General features: G+C 40.2%; 2 protein-coding genes across 6 annotated transcripts in view; both read right to left on the bottom strand.

The window, feature by feature from the left end:
- Window positions 1–13,678, bottom strand: part of CARD9 (caspase recruitment domain family member 9) — a 34,288-nt gene extending 20,610 nt beyond the window's left edge. Inside the window, exons 1-2 of one of the 4 annotated variants that reach the window (XM_074294096.1) lie at window positions 13,207–13,678; window positions 113–367 (exon numbers count right to left, since the gene is read on the bottom strand). In XM_074294096.1, the coding sequence (XP_074150197.1) occupies window positions 113–296 (184 nt within the window). In that variant the 5' untranslated portion in view covers window positions 297–367; window positions 13,207–13,678. The remainder of the gene's footprint in view (window positions 1–112; window positions 368–13,206) is intronic. The other 3 variants (XM_074294095.1, XM_074294093.1, XM_074294094.1) reach the window with 3 other exon arrangements.
- Window positions 13,679–16,460: 2,782 nt separating this feature from the next.
- SNAPC4 (small nuclear RNA activating complex polypeptide 4) overlaps window positions 16,461–26,006 on the bottom strand; it is a 45,168-nt gene continuing 35,622 nt past the window's right edge. The window contains exons 22-24 of one of the 2 annotated variants that reach the window (XM_074294089.1): window positions 22,842–24,892; window positions 19,844–19,968; window positions 16,461–19,292 (exon numbers count right to left, since the gene is read on the bottom strand). In XM_074294089.1, the coding sequence (XP_074150190.1) occupies window positions 19,858–19,968; window positions 22,842–24,892 (2,162 nt within the window). In that variant the 3' untranslated portion in view covers window positions 16,461–19,292; window positions 19,844–19,857. The remainder of the gene's footprint in view (window positions 19,293–19,843; window positions 19,969–22,841; window positions 24,893–26,006) is intronic. The other variant, XM_074294088.1, reaches the window with a different exon arrangement.

Here is a 26,006-nt window from a genome sequence, read left to right as displayed (position 1 = left end):
TGCTTCATGACTACCCACTGACCAATGCTGCTGCTTGGTGCAGCTGATCTGTGTCAATAATCACAAGATGAAGGGGGGAGGGTAGGGACAATGAGAGGAGGGAAATACTGACCTACTTTCCTTTTTCGAATGACTAGATTGGGATCATTGAGAACCTGCTCCTCATCATCTAGGTTAATGACCTTACATTGTCGCAGATAGGGTGTGATCCTAGAAGGGTCGATGATGGAGATAAGCTTCACCCGAAAACTCTCAATCATATTCCAGCACTCTTCATCATTTTCATAGTCAGACATGGTGGGGAATATGGTTTTCTAGGAAACACCCACTGCCACTGGAAGAGCCAAACAGAAGTTGGATGAACCACCTGTGGACAGGTATAAAGAACTTCAAATCCTTTGCTGCTTTTATTAAACTGTCAATTCCTTGAAATTCATAAATGTGCAAGAATTTAGAGTGATAAAAGACCATGCAGAAAATCTAATTTTCTCCCATTTTGCATTCAAGGAAAACTGAGAAAGATTCTCCAAAGATACTTCAAGGATGCTGCTTATTAATAGACCCATAATTTAAAATTCTGGCTTTGGGGGCATATTCAGTTGAAGGAATGGGGTCTAAGATATAATGGTTCAGGGGGCAGCTAGGTGGTGCAGTGGATAGAGCACCAGCCTTGAATTCAGGAGGACCTGAGTTCAAATCTGGTCTCAGACACTTAACACTTCCTAGCTGTGTGACCCTGGGCAAGTCACTTAACCCCAGCCTCGGGGGGGGGGGGGGGGGGGGGAGAGATGTAATGGTTCCTGTGTATGTCCCACATCTCCTGTCTAAGGCAGAGATTATGGGAGGTGAGGAGGTTGAGGACATAGAAAACCAATATTTGGGGTTTGGACAAGATACAGTGAACTTTAAAGAAAGAGAACAAAGGTGGGAAAGGTGATTGCTCCAGGACAATCACAGAGGAAGAGTAGGAAAATAAAAATGGAGAGCAAATCTGAAGGTGTCTTTCCTTCTTGGTCTTCAGTTATCTGGGGCAAGAAGGAAGGAGTATCTGGCCTTGAAAGCAGTACCAAGAGATGTGTGTCTTTGGGAGAGAGTTACTCCTAGTAGTGAGTAGCAGAAGGAAGTGTGAGAGGACACCTATGGTGAATGGGAGATTATTTACAATAAAGGACAATTTGGAACTTTGCCCAAAGGATTGTAAAACTGTGCATACCCTTTAACCCAGTAGTGTCATTACTGGTCTATAAGCCAAGAAAATCTTAAAGGGGAAAGGACCCACATGTGCAGAAATGTTTGTAGCAGCTCTTTCTGTGGTAACAAAGAATTGGAAAATGAATAAATGCCCATCAGTTGGGGAATGGCTGAATGAGTTGTGGTATGTGAAGATCATGTAATATTATTGTTCTATAAAAAATGATGAACAAGCTGATTTTAGAAAGGCCTGGAAAGATTCACACAAACTGATGCTGAAGGAAACCTGCAGAACTAGGAATACAACTATGAAAGACTTCTTCTCAAAGTTTCAGTGATCCAAAATAATCCCAATAGACTTTGGATAGAAAATGCCATCTGCATCTAGAAAAAGAGCTAAGGAGACTGAATGTAAATCAACACAGCTATGTTCACTTCTTTTTTTTTTCCTTTTAATTTTTCCCATGGTTTTTCCCTTTTGCTCTGATTCCCCCCGCCCATGTTACATAAAGCAATATGTATTAAGAATAAATAAATTTTAAATAAATAAATTAGCAAAAAAACGAAACAAAACAAAGGACAATTCTGGGGGGCACAATGAGAGAGGGCAGAGGTCTAGGGCTGACTGAATTTACTAAATGGGGATGAATGGGTTTATCTAATTTCCTCCTTCCCCTATTTAGCATCTGTGTAATGCAGGCCATCTGTGTAAAGGTCAGACCAAAATATATGGAAAATTCATCCAGTTGGGAATGTGGGGATTTGATAGTTATACAAACCTGAGAATGAAGGTATTGGCACAGAGGCTGGTCATAGGAACAAGTTAGCAAACTGGACTTTTGCCATTGGAAGGAAGCCATTACCTTGCATATTAGTATTTGGGGCAAAGGTTTGGTTATCCATACTATTTCCAGATCTGGGGATCAGATACAGAATTGCAAGAAGGGATGCTAAAGAACTTCTGAGGGCCTGCATTAGAAAGGCTGTATGCATTTAAAATGGAAAACTTGTCTATCAATATTGTATGAATGTATGAGACCACTAGATAATCACAAAGTGATATGATGAGTCAGTAAACATTGCAGGTCACTTACAACATGTCAGGCACTGTGCAAAGTTCTCAAAATACAAAGAAGGACAGACAATGCTTGCTCTCAAGGAGCTCTGAGACTAATGCAAGAACACTATGTAAAAACAAGATACAGATAGGAAAAATTGGAGATAACAGTAAGTGCAAGCATTAAAAAGGATCCTGAAGGATGGTGTCCTGAATGATAATGTAAGAGGATAAAGTTATCACCTATCTACAGAGATTAGGAAAGGTATAGTGGAAAGTGGTAATTAAGGTTCAGATTTTCCTGGACCCAGAATGTAGCTGACACAGATATGACATTTTTGAAGTGCCCAACTTCAACAAGGAAGATTAAAAGGAAGTTACTGCCCACTTGAGCAGATTACTTGGAGGGAAACGGGAGCTGACAGGTATTGACTTCTTGTCTCTGAAAGGGAATCAGAGTAAAAAGAACAATATCCTTATAATGATTGATAATTTGCCTGATAGACATGAACTTTCCCACCTGTACAATCTTAAGCATGACACTCTCTGAGCCTGTTTCTTCAAAAAATGGAAGTAATGATTGGACTATCTGCAAATGTACTTTGTAAACCTTAAAGTATTAGGTAAATGTGAGATATTACAACAATGCTACATAATGATGGCTGGGGCTGTTAACAAGACAGAGGAAGACAGGAGGATGAGTCTGTGGGAAGGGATTGTGCCAGTTAGGAGAAAAGGAAGAGAGTTATTGACCTTTTTGCCCTTATATTGCAATATGGAGATGGTTTTGAAAAACTGGCTGGGAGAAAAGTCCTTCAGCTAATATCATTTGACCTACAGATCCTAATTTGAGGCATATGTGCCCCAAAAAGTCAAAGGTAGAAACATCCTATATATTTGAAAATATTCACAGTAAGAATTTATTTTATTTTAGTTTTAGTTTTCACTAAGAAGCTCTGCAAAGAATGTGTTAACAGAAACCTATTTTATGAGCAAATTTTGGGGTCTGGGAACAGTTTGAGCTGATTATCAGACCAAGATCTCCCAATTGAATGAAATCACTTTGAAGGCTTTTTTTCCAGAATTTGGAATTTCCTGAATGGGGATCCAGCTACCCAAAAGATCAATGGGGGGTGATTTGTCCAAGATCTCCAATTGAATGAAGTTGCTTATCTTAGAAAAAGGCCTGTCTGGAAAATATGCCCCCTCTCAGACTCTCTGGTCTGAGACCCTGAATCTCCCTTCTTTTACAATTTCAGAGTGATTATTTTATACATTAAAGGGGACACAGTTTCAGAGTTCGAAACCCTCCCCCTCACTGAGACTCTAACCTTAGAATACAATAGTTCTGACAATCACGTCTATCACTGATTCTAAAGCCTTCTATTCTTAGGATACTGCTAGATTTTCTGGTCAGTGATAACCAAATTCCTGAGACCACTGCTCAGTTTTACCTCTAGGCTATAAAATTAGCATATTAATGACATGAAGAATTGGATAAATGTATCTTCCTGCTTCAGGTTCTTTGTTAAATTCTTTTGGACTTTAGACCACTTCAACTAGCATTACAATTACAATAGATTTTGCCCCTTGACTTGGATATGGGTTCAAGCCTGCAAATTCTTTTGAGACATCAAGTGACCCGGGTCTGTGACTCCCAAACTCTTGGGGTCCCTTCCCAACCTCAACACTGGGATACTCAGTCCCTCATCCCAGGAGCATAGCCAGTAAGTACTATTAGACTTGAGGGAGGAAAAGTCCCATCAAAATCCTATCTCTAAAGCTCACTAGAAGCTTGACCATCAGAAGGACAACCTCCCCAAGTCTGCTTCCGAACTCATGCTGATGTCACTTATTGCAATTATTATTATTAATATCATTATTATTCACTTTCTTGTTCAGGCTTAATTTTCTTGTGGCTCACAATAATATGGCACTTTAGGATTTGCAAAGCACTTCTAATTAAGTGTCCCAAAAGTCTCAGTTCACTTTCAAGCTTTAACAAGCTTAAAATATACATTTAAGCTTTAATATATGTAAAACCAGGACAGCTAGGTAGTACAGTGGAAAGAGTACTAGGTTAGAGTCAGGAAGGTCTGAGTTCAAATTCAGCCATAGACATTTGCTAGCTGTGTGATTCTGGACAAGTCATTTAACTCTGCCTGTTTCCTCATCCATAAAATGAGCTAGAAAAGAAAATGGCAAACTACTCCAATATCTTTACCAAGAAAATTACAAAAAGGGTCACGGAAAGCTAGACATGACTGAAAAAATGATTAAATGAATGTAAAGCTTCAGATTTAAAAGTGTAAAACTTCAAATTTTACAAGATTTTTGGGACAACCCTGTATATGATCTCCTTTGACCCCCACAACCTTACTAACTAGTGATCAAGAGGCAAGTGCATCAAAATGCCCTCTTATTATGGTCATTCTGGTACTCTGAGCATCTTAGGATGGGGTACCTTAATAGATGGTATCCTTGAGTTATGTGATTGGAAATATTCAAATCTGGTTGGTTGGCCATCCTTGTGACAAGAGCTTCCGAAGGCAGGGACTGTCTTTCTACATCTATTTGTATTCCCAGTGTTTAGCACAGTGCCTGCCACATAGTAACTAAATGCTAATTAAATGCTTGTTGACTTGATTAGGTTTTTGTTGTTGTTATGGATATTCTAGTTTCTGGGAGGGGGGGAGAGGTTAGGTATATATCCATTTTGTTTATTTCTTTTTTCTCTCTTTTATTGATGTTTAGTGACATAAAAGGATTCCTTTGGCCACATCCTCCAAATTTTGGTATACTGTACTATGACAAAATTATTTGTTATTTCTCTGATTTGTTCTTTGACCTCCATATTCTTCATGCTTAAGTTATTTAGACATAATTTAAGTTTGAATCCTTTCATGAAATTTTGTTTATTTGTTAATTATAATTTTGATTGTGGTGTGGTCAAGGATGTTCTTAACATTTTTTTGCAATTATAGGTTTTTATGTCCTAGCATAGGGATTATGATTGTAAAAGTGTCATGCACAGCAGAGAAATTTGTAAATTCCTTTCTATTGCTATTCACTAATAACCAAAGATTGATTATCATATGGTATCTAGCTTTTCTAAAGTTCTTAACTCTTTTTTATTTATTTTTTGTCAAATCTGTCTTTGAGAGGAATATATTGAAGTTCCCAAAGTAACTTTTGCATCTATTTCTTTTTGTAATCATATTAACTTTTTTTTTTAGATGCTAGGACTGTTATGCCACAGTTTCCTCTAATTTTTCTGCCTCAGTTTCCCTGAATTGTTCTGCCTCAGTCCTCCTAGCTGCAACCCCCTCCCCCCTGCCATTAGGACTGATATAACTTAGGGCTGGCTACTCTAGGGCCATAAACTGTAAATGTTTAATTTCAGATAAAGGGGATATCTTCTATTTCAGACATCCTGGCTCTTGGTCTTCCCAACTAATCAGAATGTCCACTGCTCTCTGCCTTGGACACGAGTCCAATCCAGTCAATTAATTAAGCTCTCCAATAAATAAAATATTAAAAACTCTCTAATCTCTATCTTGCCTCAGTTTCTCTAACATTACAGGACATTCAGTACACATTATATTAAGTACTCATATTGTTTCATTATCTATAGTGATTTTAAGGATAATGTATTTCTTTGGGGCACCTGGAGCATCATATTGGCTAGTATTTACATCATACTTTGTGCATACATCTGCATGCATGTGTTTTCAACACTCACTTGTCCAGTTCAGACGAAAGAGTTTTACATGATACCCACTTCCCTTGCCTTTTTTCTGTTTTTATGCTCTTCTCAAAACACTCCAATTAGAAGACATAAATAAGGAGCTCACTAATGCTTCCCTTTGAAATGTCAGATACTTTCTGATATGGGGCCCTTTTTAGATCATTGCAGGGGTATATGTGGGAGAGTTGGGCTCCTCTGTGCCCTACTGGGCTCTCCTTCTACTTGTCTAAGCACTTCTTAGTTTCCTTATCTGTGTCTTACCCCCTTCCAGCTGCTGAGATTTCCACCCTTCTTCTTGCTCCTAGTCAATCAAGCAGGACGACGCCAAAACCCCTATTTTACTACTGCCTTGAATAGAGATCTTGTCTACCCTAAGATTTTTCTTCTCTAAACCAAATATCTTCACCATGTTGTATGCTGCAAGTAGAATGAAGTACTACCAGCACCTAACATAGTACCTTGCATGCAGTAGGCCCTTATAAACATAGTACCTTGCATGCAGTAGGTTGAATGCAGCCAATTCTTTCATGATATAGTCATTCTCTAACCCTGCCCTGAATCCTCTCCAATTTGCCAGAGGCCTTCTTAAAATGTAGAGTCGAGAGACTAAATGCAAAATCTCACTTGGTCTGAACAGGGCACAGGATAGTAGGACCATTTTGTCTCATGCTATTGTTTCTCTTTGATTTTATTTAAAAAATAAAGTTTTTTTTTATTTTCCAGAATACATGCAAAGATAGTTTTCCAACATTCACCATTGCAAAACCTTGTGCTCCAGATTTTTTCTCCTTCCCTTCCCCCATTCCCTCCCCTAGATAGCAAGTAATTCAATATATTTTAAACATGTACCATTCTTCTGTAAATATTTACACAATTATGCTGCACACACACACACACACACACACACACACACACACACACAAATCAGATCAAAAAGGAAAAAAATAAGAAAAAAAGCAACCAAACAACAAAAAAAGTAAAAACACTATGTTGTGATCCATGTTCAGTTCCTACAGTCCTCTCTCTGGATGCAAATGGTTCTTTCCATCACAACTAACCTGAATCAGCCCATCACTGAAAAGAGCCACGTTATGGTTTCTTTTGGAATGCTGCTTTCAAGAATCAGTTTTCAGAGTTGGATGGAGGGGAAGGGTTGATGAAAAATACACTTTTAACGTAGGTACAGTGGAAGGATCTGGATATTTCTGTGCTTTGCCAGCCCAAAGAAGCCTTCCTGGGACTTAGCCTTCCATAATGGACCCCCAAAAAAGCTCTCCTAAGTTCAAGGAACTACATGGTTCCATATTTACTCACAATTATGGCTTAGGCGTCTCTAACAGAGGACAAGTAGTTATACGTAAAGATGGCTAATGAAATAGAAGAAAAGAGGAAGAAGAGAAAGGAGGGAGAAGAGGAGATTCCGCCCTTTGGAAATTTTGTGACTCAATTTCTTACACATGTACTATTAGTGGGAAAAATGGACATGCATAGGGGACACAAAAATGAGGGACATAATTGTCTGGCCAGGGCATCATATATTTGATTCTTCTCACTGGGCACTATCATATATACCTTCCATTTTATGTCTCTCGGTTTGCCAGTTCTTATTTATCTATTCTTATCCTTTATTCCTCATCCAGGTCTTTAGGGAAAGGAATTAGAGGAAATCTAATCTAATTCTCTAACCCAGAGCTGGGGAAATGTGATTAGACTACCCAAAATGCAGGAATAGAGAGAAGAGCAGCTGGGGGAAGGTTTCCCCAGAAGGCAATGGAATATCCTGAGGAGTTCAGAGAACATCTTGCCCCCTTGGCACTCTGGGAACAGGGATGAGAAAAACACAGGGAATTTTTTAGTGAACAGTGATAGTGAGTACAGAATTTGAAGTCAGAAGATAAGAGGGACAGGAAGAAGAAGAATGGTCATGGAATTTCAATAGCCAAAGATCAAGTGTGTGTGTGTGTGTGTGTGTGTGTGTGTGTGTGTGTGTGTGTGTGACACACACATGCAAGACTAATTAGTCTAACATGTCTTTCCAATGCCTCCCTAGTTCTCTGGAACACATACTCTTCTTCTTCCCCTTTCCCCTGTTCTGAGGTGGGTGTAAAAGGTTGTAATACAGGAAGTGGTAAAGAATTCTAGAGGATAAAACAAAATGTTAAAATGCTTAAATTACAGAGGGCAGGATTCGGAGTAGACAGAAGGAAAAACTTGCTGGCAGTGTGAGGAGTTGGGAGTCTTAAGGGATCTCTTTCTTTAGAAAATTGTACAACTGCAGCACATTCCTTCTAGAGGGCCTTGCCCCTTGTTGTCACGAGGAATCAAATTCAGCCTTGGAATGGTGGAAGAGGGCAGCCATTGGTTTGGGGGTGAAGAACTTGGATGCTGAGTTTTGACAGAAGGAAGGAGGCTGGTTAGTCTGGCCTATCTGAACTAGTTCTGCCTTTGGGGTCCCTCAGAACAAGAACTGGTTCAGCTCAGAAAGAACAAGCCTTGGTCTGGGTATAGGAATGGCACTGGTCTCGTGAGGGACCCACAAGAATACTGCAAGGGTGAGTTTCCTAAAGCTCAGTCTAGGCTGTGTCATTTCCCTCTTCAGTAAGCTCCAGTGGGTCCTTATTGGATAAAACAGAATCACCTTTGCAACAGTTCAAGCCCTCCAGAACTCAGCTCCAACCTCCCTTTCCAAGCTCACTATCCTTCTCTTCACCCACGCTATGGCTTGGCTTATCTTTCACACCAGATGCGTCATCCTTTTTTCCCTGGCTGTTTCCCAAGCAAGAATTCTCTCCTGTACCTCTGCTCCTGGAAACCCTTGTTTCCTTTGAAACCCAGCTCTATGCAGAGCCCTTCACAATCTTCCCCCCGGCGGGAGGGATGGCATCCACCAACAAAATCACCTTGTATCTATTTTGTGGACATACATGTTGTCTCCTCCATAGACTGTCAACCCCAGGAAAAATTCCTAGCCTACAACAATGCTTGGCACGTCATTGTTTCAGCCGTGCTGGTCTCTCTGTGACCCCATTTGAGGGTTTTCTTGGTAGAGATAATGGGGGGTGGTTTGCCATTTCCTTTACTGATTCATTTTACAAATGAGAAAACTGAGGTAAACAGAATTAAGTTACTTGCCTAGGATCAGCCAGCTAGTAAGGGTCAGAAGCCAGATTTAAACTCAATATACACTTAATACATGCTTAGGGACTGATGGATTAAGCCAAGCAACAGTCTTAATGCATTTTCATGAGATGAAATGAGGAAAGAGATAACTTCAAATTGTGGTTCTGTTATTTACTACCCCTGTAACCCTGTAAAATGAAGGGGTTCAATTAGATCAGGGATCACATGGGGTCCATAACACTCCCAAGTGCTACCAAAACAGATTAAAAATAAACTGGGGGGCAGCTAGGCGGCACAGTGGATCTCCTGAAGCCCTGAAGTCAGGAGGATCAAAGTTCAAATCTGGTTTCAGACACTTAATACTTCTATCTGTGAGACACTAGACAAGTCACTTAACCCCAATTGCCGCAGCAAGATAAAAATTGGGAAATATTTACCAAAATAAACACAAATGTTAGTGTGTGGTTTTCTAAGTCAATTTTTGCCTTCAGAGATCCTTATGGTGGACTCAGTTTCTATTTGAGTTTGGCATTACTGGAGCAAATGACCCTTTAAATTCTCAGCTCTTAATTTATCATCCTGTGATTTGATGGGTAATGTGTCTTTATGCATTTTCTTCATTTAACTTTCATAACCACGCCCTGCCACCCTCACACACAAGGACACAAAGTTGTTTAGCATGTTTATTGATTAATTGATTGCACAGTACAAAATTTTGTGGTATCAATATTGCTATTTATTCCCTCACTGATGCTGATCATTCCCTGTGATGTGATCCCCATTCCAGGTGATTTGGGAGCTATTTGCTTCAGTTGGGTATAATTATACTGATTTGGTGGAGGGAGAGGAAATGGACTGGAAGAAGGACATGATAGAAACAGTCTCTCCAAGTGGAGGGTTTGGGACTTGGAGGGGTGGATGTACTTCTGTCAGGGTACCAACATTCAATCAAGATGGATTTCTTCTCTGAGGTGGTCCATAGTAGGCTCCTTAGAAAGCCATCGGCAATGCAAACCTCACCAACCAAGAGGAAGAAGTATGTGTCCTTGGATGTCAGCACCCCAAAGGAAGAAAATATCCTTTCCTATACTAGTGACCATTAGTCCCATTAGTCCCAGCTTCATCTGTGTCTGGAACACTTTGCTAGGTGTTGGGGGGGAAGGGGGAATATAAATATTAACATGATCCCTGATCTCATGGATCAGGATCCTCAGTCCAATGGGGATATCCCCAATCACATGATTAGAAAACAAAATCTTCCATAATTTATTGAAGAAGCATTATGTGAGATCTGAGCAGAGGCCTTCTTCAGCCTCATTGGTCTCAGATTTCTCTATATTCCATATTATCTATACCACACAAACAGGTTTTACATTGTTCTGTTTACCTTAAATGTCCCCCCAACAAGATTGCAATCATTGGGTATGTGGTAGGTGCATTAATAAATACTTGCCAACTTAATTTCTCTTCTCCAAACCTGTTGTCCTATGGGTCCTGGGAGGCAGTCCATATTTTGAAAGCAACCTTCTTACTATTTATAGCGGATAAGGAAATTAGCTGTACGAGGCAACTTCCTCATGAATGAGGCACTGACCTAGCTATCTCTGGTCTGATTTACAGCAAACTCATTTCCTCTAATTATTTTCCATTGCATTTGTCTTTTCTTGTTGCCTGGCTATAGAGTGATGAAATATTTCTTTTTATGGTCCCTGTCACCCAAGAAGTCAGGTCATTAAGCTTGGCCCTTCAGCAGAATGGGAACAGTGCTCAATTAATACTAAAATTTAATGTCCAGATATTCATTTCCCCTAGTCTGCTTTCTTACAGATATAGTCTAATTTCTCTTAAAGAAAAAAATTAAAGACTTCAGAAGCACATAACCTTTCTACTCTGCTGGTTTCTTAAAGAGCACAATATATTAGAAGAGAAGACCTGGGATCATGTCCTAGTTCTATGATTTAAGAGCTATGGCCAACTTATGTAACCTCACAGGGCCATCGTTTCCTTGTCTATAAAATATGGTGGCTGGTTGGATTAGATTATTTCTAAAACCCTAATTCCAGTTCTAATAGTCTATGGGTACTGGAAGCTTTCCTGTTCTGAACTTTACCTTTCTGGAACCCAGTGAAAATATTAACTCAGTCACTTATACCACACTACCTAGAAACAGAGACTTAGAAAGACCTATAAGTAGTAGATTTTGCTGTAGTTATGGGCAGTTTTGTGAATATTATTTTTTTTTGTTTTTATACCACCATTATTTCCCCTTAATCTGAAACTTTCCTTCTCATCTGTTACTGAAAAACCTAAATTTCAGCAGATCCAACAAGCAAAGTGTCCCATGTGATGGCATCATCACAACTCTTTAACCACGATCCCTCCTCACCCCTCTATTTTAGGGAAAAGGTGTGTATTTTCTGAGTTTTCCAGGACTGAGATTGTTTTCATAATTCATCATAGTTTAGAAATGCTATTTTTGTTGCTATTGCAAGCTCTGTAAATTCTTCTCCACTATTCAGAGAAACTAAGATCTTAACTACCTGAGAGGTAGGAACAGCTTTGTCAAGATTATCCTCCCCTTACACTGTACACAATAACAGCAATATTTTATAATGATCAACTGTGAAAGATATAGCTACTATAATCAATATAATGATCTAAAAAAATTCCAAGGGACACATGATGAAAAATGTTATCTCTTACAGAGAAAAAACTGATAAATTCTGAATACAGATTGCAGTATATTTTTTTCACTTATTTTGTTTTTCTTGCTTTATTTTTCACTACATGGCTATTATGGAAACATGTTTTGTATAACTTTAAATGTCTAACTGATATATTGCTTGTCTTCTCAATGAATAGGGGAAGGTTTGGAGGGTTGAAGAGAAATGAATTTTATGTTAAACAAAGTATAATTATAAAATAAAAATATAAAAAGATTATGCTCTCTTTGACAGGCACAGAAAAGACTGGAAAGATTGTTGACAAGAGACTTTCACAAGCTTATAAACTCCCACAGAGCAGAAACTATCTTTTGCCTCTTTGTATCCCCAGGACTTAGCACAGCACCTGACATCAGTGACTTTATACTTAACCCACCTGAAACCTTGGCTTTTGTGTGGATCAGTCTTTTGGTCTTGGTCAGAGCAGATTTGTAGCTCCGGTTTCTAGGCTATCCTCTAAGTTCCTCCCCATGCAGCCTTGGAAGACTGAACTCACAAATGACCTTTTATCTTACTTTTTCAGCTTTCATCTATACTTCCTTTTCATTCAGTCAAAATGAGTTGATTTTTTTTTTTTTTTGGAGGTGCGGAAGGGGGGTGATGAAGTAGGGAAGCTGAGACATTTGGGGTTAAGTGCTGTGCCCAGGGTCACACAGCCAGGAAGCTTTAAGTGTCTGAGGTAAAATTTGAACTCAGGTCCTCTTGACTTCAGGGCTGGTGCTTTATCTGCTGCACCACCCCACTGCCCCCAAAATGAGTTGATTCTCACAATCAGTGAAAAACCAGCACTGAGAACACTAATTCTTTTTATGCCAGAGGGACTTGCTAGATGAACTTTCTTATCCTTGCTGGATCAAAACCCAAATGCATCATTCAAATTTATGATATTTGATTGGATGTAATAAATAGATACGGAACATCTGAAATCCAGCATTCTAATCAAGGGTGAGAGGGAACAAACAAAGATTGTGGTCCTGCCTGGGAAGGACTGATTTGGCTGGTCACTGAGGACATGAGACCCCATCCTGGGATCCTAGAGAGTACCTTACAGCAAGAAGGGACATCAGAGTGCTCTAGTATAACCCAGAGTGCTCTAGTATAACTCCATCTTACATATGAGGAAACTGAAGAGCTAGGGGCCAAGATCACACACGCAAAGCTTCCCAAACAGAATCTGAGCTCCATTCCTCTGGAGACAGTCTCTCTCCACTGGACCAAATTGCTCCCCTCTACGTGCCATCTATCCCAGGGAGATCAGTGAGACATTAAAGACCCTGTCTTGCTTTAATTCCTGCCGGTCCAAACCCCTTCTGCTCCCCTCATTGTGCAGGTTTCCACTCCCCCTTAGGATAACAAAGCTCTCCTACCTCTCAGTAGGTTCTTGGAGCTTCCAGCTTGGCTATTGTAACTCTGCCTTCCATGCAGTGGAGCCAGCCCATTCCCTGGGTCCCCAAACTTTAGTAGGAAACCCTACTGGCAAAGCAGGAACTTGGGGGAGGGTGGGGCCAGCTGGGAAAACTATGCTATGAGGTACTTCCCGTTGGGCTACGGTCAAGACTTTTCTTGGTGGTTTCTCTTTTGATTTGTCCATCAGAGTTCTGGGAGGAAGGGAGATGGAGGGTAGAGTATGGGAAAGGAGAAGTAACCTCATCTGTGGAGAGCTTGGGGTATTCGGGCATCTCGACACCTTTTGAAGTCACAATTTTGCACAATCAGCACCTCTTAGCTTCTTGGGGGATTGAGACCCCCTGAGAAACACTGTATCCCTGGCCTGGCATCATAAACCCCCCATAAAGACAAATGTCCTGATTTGTTGACAGAACAAGTATTAATAAAATAACCAACCATCTGTGCTACCGCCTGGAGGATTCGGGCACCAGGATGTTTCTTTAGTGTGAGGGACAGATGCACCCAGGTTCTCCTGCTCCTTTTGCAAACAGTAACTGTAACTGGGTAGGATAATCAGGGCACCAACATGTTGTGGATGAGGAGATCCTCCTCCTTCTCCCTCCTCCCTCCTTCAGAAGCTCCCTACTCTACCTCACACCTCAAGGTTTTGCTTCCTCACCAGGTTCTGTCACCATAGTGTTCCTTGTCTGGGGCCCATCTCAGAGGGGGCACAAGTAATGTTTCTTGGGGAAATACTATTCCCCTTCCCCCAGTGTAACTGCTCTGATAGGCAAACTGGCCTGAGTTGTCACTGACCCCCAATTCCCCTTGTCAGACCATCCTTTATACCGACATTAACTCCAGCATTCCTCCCTCACATGACACAACTTCCCCAAGTGCTTTTGCTCCAGACAAAATAATTTGTAGTTACAGCTCCGGCTAGAGAGTAGTCACACAAAAATCAACCCCCTAATCATTGTCTCTGTGTATGTGTGTGTCTATATGTATCTTTCTATATGCTTATATAAATACCTATGCATACATATACATACTCACACATAGCATTATCAATAAATCTGTTAACCATAAGAAATCCCAGGGAGACTGGTCCATAGGTTAAATGGTAATGTTAGGTTTTCCTTACCACCCCCTACTCTGTGGTTTTAAAGAGCCACAAGTGGCCACAGGCTGACAGCTTACATACATTCTTTCCCCAAATCTGTACTCTTCCCCAGAGCCATATCTAGAAACTTTAATTGATGGGGCAAACTCTGCCTAGAGCAAGCAGTATGGAATATGTCTTAAAATCAACTTTAAAATGATGCAGAAATAATGAACAGAATCTAGTTTTGTGGGAGGGTGACGTGTTTCAATGGCTTAGAAGACAATTTCAAAGCTTGAGAAGCCAGAGGTCATTCCCAGCTTCGTAAACTATGAGTTGAGCCCCTATATGGGATTTCGTGATATAGGAATCATGAAATTATAATCATCAGTAAATATTTGATTTGTACGCCTATTTCATATACCCAGGGTCATGTAAAAAGGGGGCACAAGTAGAAAACATTTCAGAAGCCCTGATCTAGTTCAGTCCAGGAGGTCTCAAGTCCCAGGCTCTTTCTATTGCCCCAAAGCAGGCCATAGGGAAGGCTCCTTTCCACATAGCTTAAAGGAGAGAAGTAACAAGGGTTTTTTTACTCAACCTGGATTGAGAGGGAGTGAGTTGGAAACCTCATGGCAGTAGATTGGTCCCTATGGAAGAAAGGTGAAGTTCCAGAGAGTAGAGTAGGGATGGAGGGAATTGTTTTTAAGGGACAAAACAGAGATAGAGCAGAGAAGCTTCAATCTTCTGTTCTGCCCTGCCAAACCACCATTCTTTGGCTAGCTTTTGAGTTTCTATTTAGAAGTAAATTTTCTATCAATTTGTTAACCTTTTCACCCTCTGCATTCTGCTTTTAGCTTTATTCTTCCATTGTAACATGTAGCCTACCTTGGCAGACAACTTTTAAAGCATATGTGGTCTCTATTCCATTGTGAGTTAATGCCATTTACAACTCCAATTGTCCTCCAAACCTTACACCAATTTGGAAACCTTTCCTGATGCCCTCCACTCTCTCCCTCTCAAACAATCTTGAATTTAACTACTTTGCATGTCTGTATTTGTTACTTTACAGAGGGAATACTTTGGGGAGAACCTATAATTATGCTATATTGTTATTTTCTCCTCCATTTAGGGGAGAGAATAGAAATTATTCTTGTATCCCTAGTACCTAGTAATATGTGGAACATAGCAGGAATTTGCTAAATATTTGATTTTCTATGAATTCTGTGGGAGGCAATAGAAAAATACAGGGCAAGACAAATATACTGTTTCTTTATGTAGCAATGGTGGATGACAGAATTTGGGAGGGACAGGTATGCAGCAAGAATGTTTATCAACTATTGGGTGACTGTCAAGACGCAGCAATATCTCAAGCAAGGGTGGGAACCAAAAATCCATTAATATTAATGTCTAGTTAATCCAGTTAAACTAAACTCCCCCCCTCCTAGACATTTTCTTAGCTAATATGGGTTAACATGAAAGAAAGTGGATTTGGTACTTGGGGAAGAAATAGTCAAGATGTAAGCCTTTTCACCTGACCCTACCCTAAGACAATTTTTCATCTTGCCTAATTGCTGTTTCCTTGAGCTAGCTTCTTGGAGGAATTGCAATCCCTGGCCCTTATAACTTTTGCTTGAGGGCCTTCACTTTGTATTGAGATACATGAGAATGTCCTGTATATCTCAACAGAGGAATTACCCTCAGTTGCCTGTTGTCTACAACCACCTAGGTTTCCTCATACCCCAGCTGCTGTAAATTTAAAGGACAGGCTTGGGGAATTGAAAAGGGATGGTTCAAAGTGACAAAAGACTAAAAGTGGGCAGGGATTCATAGAAATTCCCTAGGTAGGGAAAAGAGCAGGGAAGTCACAGTAGATGAAGATTTTTAAAAATGCTAATATGATAAATATGGAAGCTGTATTCCATAGAGCTGTAACCTATATCGAACTGCCTGCTATCTTGGGATGGGGGGTAGGGATGAGAGAGAAAAATTTGGAACACAAAATTTTGTAAAGGTGAATGTTAAAACTATTTTTGTACATATTGGGAATAAAAATTACAATAAAAACAAATAAAAAATTAAATGCTAAAAAATGCTAAAGTATAAATATCAAATATTAAAATAAATTTAAAAAACAAAACAAAAAAATGCTAGTAGTGAAACATCGCTGACTCTCCATTCATCCCCTCCACCCCATTCTGCCTCTACAGACAATGGTATAAAACAAGGCACAATAAAAACAAAATATCAGCCCAACTTACTTCACAGGAATGTGAATAAAACTTAACAAAAACTAGTTTATCAGAGCCAACAGAATCAGGAAGATTGGAGCTCATAGTTGCCTCTGGCTATATTAGCTATGTAATCAAGAGTACATCTTTACTTCTCAGTACCCTGTTAACTTTTTAAAAATTGGTCTGCATCAGTGAAGAGAATTTCCCTATGGACTTAAAATCACAGGACTACATAAAACAAACAACAGGTATTTTTATCAAGTGAGGGATCAGAAAAATAGAGAGTTCTATTATCCTAATATTGGTTAGATGTCCAAATAAAAGAAACCCCACTAAGCAAAAGTGATTTACCAAAAGGGCATGAAAAAGTGAGCTAGCTTTGAAAATCATCAATCTTCTATACAATATGGGGTGTGGTGAGTGGCTCAAAGCATCCTGAATGGTGTCATTCTGTTCCCAAAGCCCAGCTACCACCAGATTCTGAGAAAACCAGAATGTTGTCAGTCTGTATGGCCTGGAGGGGAAAATGAAATGGAGACATTTTCCTCTCCATCCTGTAGTGAACTAGACATTTGGGCATTTTTCCTTTTTTTTTCTGAGGCAACTGAGGGCAAGTGACCCTTGCTTAGGGTCACACAACTAGGTGGTGTTATGTGTCTGGGGACAGATTTGAACTCAGGTTCTCCTGACTTCAGGGCTGGTGGCTCTATCTACTGCACCACCTAGCTGCCCTGCATCTTTCCTTCTTTAAAGGATGCCTTGACTTCATGTCCTACTTAGTTTCATGCCTCAATTTCTATCCAGAGGTTACTGGCTACATTTTCAAAAATTTCTAGCCTATAACACCCCAGTTTTTTTTTTTTTCTTCTTTTTCTTTTTGCTGAGGCACTTAGGGTTAAGTGACTTGCCCAGGGTCACACAGCTAGGAAGTGTTAAGTGTCTGAGATCAGATTTGAAATCAGGTCCTCCTGACTTCAAGGCTGGCACTCTATCCACTGCGCCACCTAGCTGCCCCCACTCCAGTTTTGACAATAGAAAAATCAACATGCTTCTCCCCTAACAGTAACAAAGGAACTCAGAAGTCCAGACTAGTCATTTATGTATATGAAGACAAGGATCCAGACCAAGAAATAGGTTACAGGACTGAGCACTGAAAAATACTTTAGAAATTAAATCTCATGATGTCAAACTAATCCATATATAAAGATCCCTTAACTTAGTAAATGTAATCTATATTTTATTGGATTTTTACTTATTTTGTTAAATATTCCTAATCACATTTTAATATAGGTGGGGCTGCACTTGAAAGTGTTGTGGGCCACATATTTGACACCTCTGATTTGGTTTAACCCCCTTCTTTTACAGATAACTAATAGCAAGCATACTTTCCCCACAAAAAGTATTATTTTGCCCTATTCTTTAAAGACGAAAAAGTTGAGGTCCAGAGACATTAAGTGTCTTGTAGAAAATCAGAGCTACAAAGATAACTGGAACTTTAGGACTAGGTCTCTAAAAAGGGATTGAGGGAAGGCATGAGCTGCCATATATCCTCTCCCCACTTCACTGTTCCCACCAAACCCTTCTGAGGACTGGTCTACCTTTCACGCACATGCCCAAGCATGTTTTCTCTGTACCACTGCCACTGTCCAACCTGCCAGACCAATATTTGGGGTGCACCTCTCCTCCACCTTCTCAATCTGTCCCCACTCCTTAGCAGCCTTGGCTTCAGATGAAAACATTTATGGTTACTGCTCTACCCAAGATTCTATAGCTAGGAAATGACAGCCAAGATTCATACCCATCTTCTGACTCTAGATGACCATTTCAGGCTCTTAGATTTAGCCATTTCATATGTATGTAACTGACTGGAATATATGACAGGCATTTAGCATCAGCTTGAAACCTTTATATATAATTGCATATTGACAAGAGTGGGCTGAACCTGAGAATATGTATATAGTTATAGTACACTCCAGAGAAAATAAAACAAGTTTTTTTGCTTTTGTTTTTAATGAGAAAATAGAATATCTAGCATCTACACACACACACACACACACACACACACACACAAATATACACATATATATTTATATTTTCCCCTCCTTTCAAACTTGTTATTTGCATAAAAAATAACCCCTCCAAGTAAAGAAGTATTATCACTTCAAAGCAGCCGAGGGACCATTCATTACCAACATCATAGAAGGTGGAAATGACTGAGAATCCCAGTCACCTCTTCTGATCCAAAATTAAGGAATCACACAAAATAAATCTTTTGACGGCAAAAATAAAAAACCTTCCAGTTCTCTCTTCCTTATCCTCACTAGCCGGCAGTCCCCAGGTTCTCTCCTTCCCTCATGCTAGTGCAACAAAGCAGTGTCGAAAGCCTTGCAGAAGACTCCAATTTCCAGGGTTTACAGTACAAGTGATAATCCAGGGAGGCTAGTATACATGAGAAGCTACATGAGAAGTGTTAACTCAATGCTGTCTGTACAGAGAAAGCCTTCATAAGAAAAAGACTTTCCTTTCTTTCATGGTTTTTTGGGTTTTGTTTTGTTTTTTCTAATTTTTTGCAAGGTCTTTCAGCAAGTTTAAGACTTCCTTAGGTCTGAAGGCAGATTTCATGGCCAGGAATCCTGCAGTAGAAGAACATGCAGGGGCTCCCAAGGATGACCAAAATGCTTCCATCAGTTGTTTCCCCACCTGTAGACAAGCCTTCAGCAAAAGCCAAGGCCTATAAATGCAGAAAACAAGCAAGATTACAGAATGGAGGATGCATCGTTAAGGACTGTGCTAGACAGGCAGCTCCAGACAAACTGGTTGTCCAAAAAGGTTCCCAAAAATTTTAGTGACTTAGACCTCTCTGGCAATCTGATGAAGCCAGAATAATGTTTTTATTAAGTTTAAATAAAATATGTAGAATTACAAGGGAATTACATATCGAATACAACTGAAATACAACAGTCAAAATATTAAAAGCCAATTTCATAGACTCAAAGTTAAGTCCCTGCAACAGGAACTTAAAAATAAATGTAAGAACAGAAAAAAATGTTTCTGAAGGCACTGCATCGAGTGGGGCCTCAGTCCTCCTCTTCCTTATTTTATGAAAGTATTAGTGGGATTTTTTAAAGGGCAGAACTTATCTGCTCCCAAAAGCAAAGTGGTGACGGCAAAGGGGGTTAAGGGTGGGGGAGGGAGAACGAAGATAATGGTACAAAATCCCTTGAGAAGTGCACCATTATTTCTGTGTTCAGGACCCTTCAACCCCATTTGCAACAAACTTACCTCCAGGCCCCTTCTTACACCCTCCTCATCCGCTTTCTGGCATGCATGGCATTTCTAGTCTTCAGCACGTCACAGTCTGCTGCATCCAGGTTACTGGATGTGGCTTCTGGGATAGGATGGGAGCCCTAAAGAGAGACAGAACAGTGATCAGAGATCTCAGAGTGACAGAGGGACAAGAAGAAAAGTGCAAGGTCACAAGAAAAACAAGATCTGGCCCAATGTCCCAAGTTCTCTGTCTCTCCTCTACAAATAGAATCTAGAGCTGTAGGTGTACCTCTAGGTTTAGTGGTTGGGGGAAGCTAGTGAGGATGAACAGAAGACTGGAACATCTTCCCTTCTCTTGTGCTCAGGGATGTCCAAATTTGTAAAGGTCTGTACTGGGGCAATGCTGACTTGAAGAAGATTTTCAAGGAGTAATACCACTCTATTATTGATGATTTTAAAAGAATTTTTAAAATTGATTTTTTTGGGATCAGATTACTTATATTTCACAATTTATCCTAATAGTTTTTTCTACCCTGAGAGTTATTCCTTACAACAACAAATAAAGAGCAAAGAGATCAGTTCAGCAAAACTAATCAATCTATTAAAAAAAAATCTGATGTTACATGCAGCATTCTACACCAACAGTCTCTTATTTCTGCAAAAGAAGGTGAGGTGACTAGAGAAGTATTTCTAAGAGAGGTTTTTTCCTAACTGGCTGTTGCCTCCCTTACTAATATCTTAAAAAACCTTCAAAGACAGTGATGAGGCAAGTTTTTGATCCTGGCCTCTCCTTACACAACAGTCCTGAGAGAGTATAAGGCCACTAAACTACAGCTTGGGTGAATAACATAGGACAATGAGCTTCTTCTCCTCTGGCCACCTAGGAGAATGCTAAGGGAGGAGGTTTCTAGAATTTCATTTCCAAAACCAACTACCTCAGGGAAAAGTTACTCTGGAGATGAGAACCAGGAAGATATGTTTAATCTCAAGGGGAAAACTAGAATTACAAACACAGAATTCCAGCTAAATATCAGCGATAAATCAGGACTAGATATTGGAAAAACACAAGTCATCTGAAGGTATTAATGAATAAGTAAGACACTGTGCTTGGAGAGCAAGAATTACATTAAAAAAAACTAACAGAAATTATAATTGAAAGGAACCTAAGTGATAATTTAGTCTAACCCCTTTATTTTCCAGTTAGAAAAGAAAGACATCATGGTGTGCTCAAGATCACCAAGTGAGCTAATGATGGCTGGTCAAGTCTCTTCATTGTCAATCTAATACTCATTACACCATTAAATTGCCCCACTAGTACCCCTTTTCCCTATCAAAACACAAGTCATGCAATCTACACACATGAAGTTTAAGCATACTACCTCCTACTGACAGGGAGTAACCAAAGGAAAAAGGGAAACTAACTTGAACAAATGACTACAACTGTCAGTTGATAGTTAAAGATTGTAGGAGCTAGGAAAGACCTTAAAAGATTATCTTGGAGCAAGGATTCTGAATTTGGTGTCTATTAATTTTTTTGTTCAATATAATTGGTTTGTTTTGTGATTCTATATATCTTTATTATATTTGTGTATTATGTTTACACAATAAGTTATTCAACAAGCATTTATTAAATACAATAGGGATAGTATATACATTTGAGAGTCATCTATACAGAAATGATAATGGAACTCCTGGGAGCCAAGGAGATCACTAAGACAGGAATAGAAAAGGTTCTAAGACAGAGATATTCAGTAAGGACATAGGATGTAGATGATGATCCAGAAAAAAGAGACTAAGATATCCAGACAGGAAGGAGAAACAAAACTAAGAGGGGTGAAAGTATTCAAGAGGCGAGGGGGGATCAACCATGTCAATTACTGCAGAGATTTCAGGAAGGGTAATGACTGAGAGAACAGTTTAGTAATGAGATCACACAGAATTCAAGGGGTTGAGAAGAGAGGGAAAAGAAAAGTAGGCCAGGAACATGGACAACTTTTTGCAAACACCTGGCTGTAATGAGGAGATATATATAGGATAGAATCAAGATAAGAGATGTTATTTGGTTTTGTTTTTTTTAAATGGCAAACCTAAACATTTTTATGGGTAGCAGCAGGGAAGAAGCCAGCAGACAAGGAGAGAGTAAATAGAAAGATAGAGAGGATAATCCCAGGGGCAATCTGCTGAAGTCGACAGAAGGGATGAAATTACAAGTACAAGTAGAGGGGATGGCCTTGGCAAAAGAGTCAACTTTTAATCAAAGAATGGAATAAAGTAGAGGAGCTAAAAGTAACAGATCTAGGAGTTGGACACAGCTCTTCACTTCTAAATCCAGCATTAATGTTTCCTAAATAATTATTTAATAGAGAAATCAAAATAAATAATACATTTAAATCAAAGAAAGAAAAAAGGAAAAAAAATGGCTCTACCGTTGCTAGAGAAATAATTCAAACGTTAAGAACAAAGATTTATGGGAGGAAATCTTCAATTTCTATACTGTGTTTCTACTTCAGATGGAAAAAAAAGTCCTTTCTCTAAAAGATTTTTTTAGTAGACCAAAACTAGCACTGATTGTCAAAGACCTTAATGAGGCTTTTTGTTCTGCACAGGTGGAAAACACTCACTCATCTTTAAATCCTAGCTCAATTCTGGAGGCAATGCCTGTACAAATGTAGGTGGGTTTGGAACAGGCTGCTGCTTCTTCAACAACAACAACAAAAAAAATGAAATCACAGACAGATGCTAAATGAAGACAGTATTCAAACAAGACTGTTTCCCATTCCCAGTCACTCCTTAATAGCTCTGGGTCATAGCTGAGATCTGGTCTGTATAGAAAGGAAACAAAACCAGACAAAAACACTGGGAAAATATTCCTTCCCTTCTTCATCTAACAGGATTATCAGAGTGGCAGATGGGAACCCACTAAGGCTTAAAAAAGCAGAATCCCTTCTCTTCCTCTTTTCCCATGACAGTAGAACTCCCTGAAGCATTTTTCCTGTCCAGTTATTGAGCTTACCTGGCTAGAGGACATGGCCTCTGGGATGGACTGGGTATCTCTAAGTATGTTTACCAGCTGTTCATTTCCACCACAATCCCTGTCTTTGGGCCTGTTCTCTAATTGAGAGCACTCTTTCTCCTGCTCCTTTTCCTCCTCACTTCCACTGTTTCTGTCCATGGTCCTTGAAAGGGTGGTTGAGACCCTAGGTGGGGGAAAAGTGGCAAGAAAAGCTGGGACAGCAAAAGCTGACAAAAATCTGGCTTTAAGGAGGAGGTATGCAGGGTTCTCCTTAAGTTGCTGTTGCACCAGGTGCCGAACTGCCTGAACATCTTGTATAGACACATCATTCTTGTCCTGGACTCTTTCCTGTGCCACTATGGTAGCTGCTCTCTGCTCCAGGGATTTCTTTTGAAGCAGAAGTCCTGACAGGGTCTTTAGATTGCACAAAAACGGAGGCAGGTAGGGCAATGTGCTCTGAAGTGGGGGCAAGCAGACACCTTGCTTCCCTTTGAGCCACTCCCTTACAGAAGCTTCATTCTCCAATGAGAGGAGGCTCAGATCCAAAATGCTTTTCCCAGATTCCAAGGTTTTAGGCTGATTGTCTTGGGCAGTCATCCTTTCTTGTTGCTGAGTGATGGACTTAGATGTCACTGTTGGTGTGGGAAATGATTTCCCAGAATTGCCATTCTCAACAGGAAGATTGTCTTTTGTCTCCAGTAAAAGGCCTTTCTGTAAAGGATCCTGGCCTTCTGTATTCAGTGCAACTGGGCTGTCGGCTTCTGGGGTGGGGGCAGAGCAGCGGCCATTGGGCTCTATCCTTGGCTGACTTGTGGGGTTCTTGGTCTGGGACTGGGTCTCAGGCTGGGGGGAAGATGTGGTTCTCTCTCCAGCTGTCTTCACGTCTTCAGAAGATGATTTATCTCCAGGAAGACTGCTTTTTTCTGAGTGATTTCCTGTATCTGATGAAGCTGTGGTGGGAAGATGTGTTGGAAAGGTTGGTTCAACTATTGAAGCCAAGTCTTCTTTAAGAGTTTTATTGGCAATAAGTGGCATTTTAGCTGAAGTAAGGCTTGGTTCAGGGGCCCTAGGGCTCTGCTTGACTGTGGATGAAGGCAAAAGCTTTAGGGTGGTTTGATTCCTGGCCATTCCCCCCAGGATGGGAAGAACAGGGGTTCCAATTGGTTTGCCCGATCCAGGGAGGCCTACAAAGGTTGACATGGACATAGGGACAAGCCCTTGTGTAGTAACTACCCATGTGATAGGCAAAATGTTGCTGGAGACAACCTGTGGGCCACAAGTAGGAACTGAAAGAGTGGGCACCAGGCTGATGGGTTTGGGCTGCTGCATAGAGACTTGAGCTGGAGCAAGAAAAGGAGGTACCTTGGGCAGTTCCTGTTTCCCTGAAGTGGTAGTGACTTGGGAAGACAGGAGACCAGCTAGCCCTGTGCTGGTGGAAATCTGGCTTATTCTTCGGTCTGGATTAGTTGCTATTCTGGGCCCCAGGCTCTCTCCAGATGCAGAGTGCCCTTCAGCCATCATCAATGAGGAAGATTGGCCTAAAGTAAGGACCCCAATTTGGGGGGCAGAGGTTCCCTCTGTTCTATTTACTTTCTCTTCTACAATGACTTCATTTCCCTGGGAAGCTCCAGAGTTATTTGTGATAGAATTTTTCTCAGGGGACTTGGTAGAAGTTATGATAGGGGAAGGTGTTTGGAATGTGGGTGCTGGGCTTGAAGTCACAGCAACTGGTTTCCCAGCTGACCCTGATCCCAGTGGCTGGGCCGTGGAAAGAGAGGAAGGGAGAAGTGGCTGCAGAGATTGCTGAAGGATCACAGGTGGGGTAACCAGCACCTGAGGGGCAAGGATCACTGTACTCTCCAAGGCCTTAGTGGCTTGGGATTCCCTGAGTCGTTTCTCCCTCAAGAGTTCTGAGACAGTCTTGGGCTTTGGTTTGGGGCCTAAAGAAGCTGGTAATACCACTGGCCCTGGCTGGGCAGCCTCTGGCAAATCTTTCATCTTGGAGACAGTAGATTTCCTTTGTGTTTCTTTGCCCTTCATCAAGAGGCTTCCTGAGAGAGAAAAATAGAGAGAGAATGAATATATAGACCAAGGACAGACAAACCATAATCTAACCTCAGAAGCCTCTGCTTATTTAAAACTGAGAACCTCTACAATCTTTATTCAACAAGTACTAATTATGCACATACTGTATGTTTAGGCCCAATCAGGTACTGTGGGAGATATAGAAGCTAGATTAGATTCTTTCCTCTTAAGGACTTTAAAGTCTAGTTATGGGAGAAGGCAGCTTTTTTATACACTGTGTTGAGCTTGAGATCTTGGATTGGATTGGGGCAAATTTGAAAGGGACCAAATCTTTTTTTTTAATTTTTAATTTTCAAAATATATGCATAGTTTTCAACATTCACCTTTACAAACCTTGTGCTCCAAATTTTTTCTCCTTTCCTTCCCCATACCCTCTCTTAGACAGCAAGCAGCACAATATGTTAAACAGATGCAATTCTTCTATATATATTTAAAAGGACCGTATCTTAACAAGTGTATGACCATGTCTGAGAAAATGTAGAGTAATTTTCATTCAAGTCTTGAAAAGGATTTAATGGTAGCTACACATAGCAGATGCTTATTACCTATTATCTTTAGGGACTAGACACATTAAAAAACATAGTTGTCTCACAATCAGTTCAAAGTTTTCTTTTTCTTTTCCTTTTCCTTTTTTTGGTTACAAGGAGAGGAAGGAAGGAAGATGTCTAAGTCAAATATGCCTATCTAGTTTTTAGAACTCTAAATATGTTACCCAATCCAAATGTTTATTCCTAAACTGGCTTCCCTGCAAATTCAGCATGTTTCTTGGGCTTCATGTCTCCAGTGGGGATCCAAAAAGGGGAATATCACTTTAATCTTAGCCTAAGCCAAGTGTGAGTCCAAAAAAACAAAAAACAAACAAACAAAAAAAAAAAACAAAGCAGTCTCATCAAGCATTCCAAAGACCAATTAGTTTGAGATTATGTGAAACACTATCATGGAAAAGTGAGCTCGCTCATGATGAACACAGCTAATGCAGGAACCCAAACTCCATTATCATTTTGCTAAAGCAAGCAGTATCAGGATTGATAAAGGACTTTAATCCCACACAACATAGCATTTTCATTCTTTTTGTTATTT

Source organism: Sminthopsis crassicaudata, chromosome 2, assembly GCF_048593235.1.
Source record: "Sminthopsis crassicaudata isolate SCR6 chromosome 2, ASM4859323v1, whole genome shotgun sequence".
In the NCBI taxonomy this organism is placed as follows: Eukaryota; Metazoa; Chordata; class Mammalia; order Dasyuromorphia; family Dasyuridae; genus Sminthopsis; species Sminthopsis crassicaudata.
Note: the sequence above shows the minus strand (reverse complement) of the source record. Positions and strands in the feature narration are given on the sequence as shown.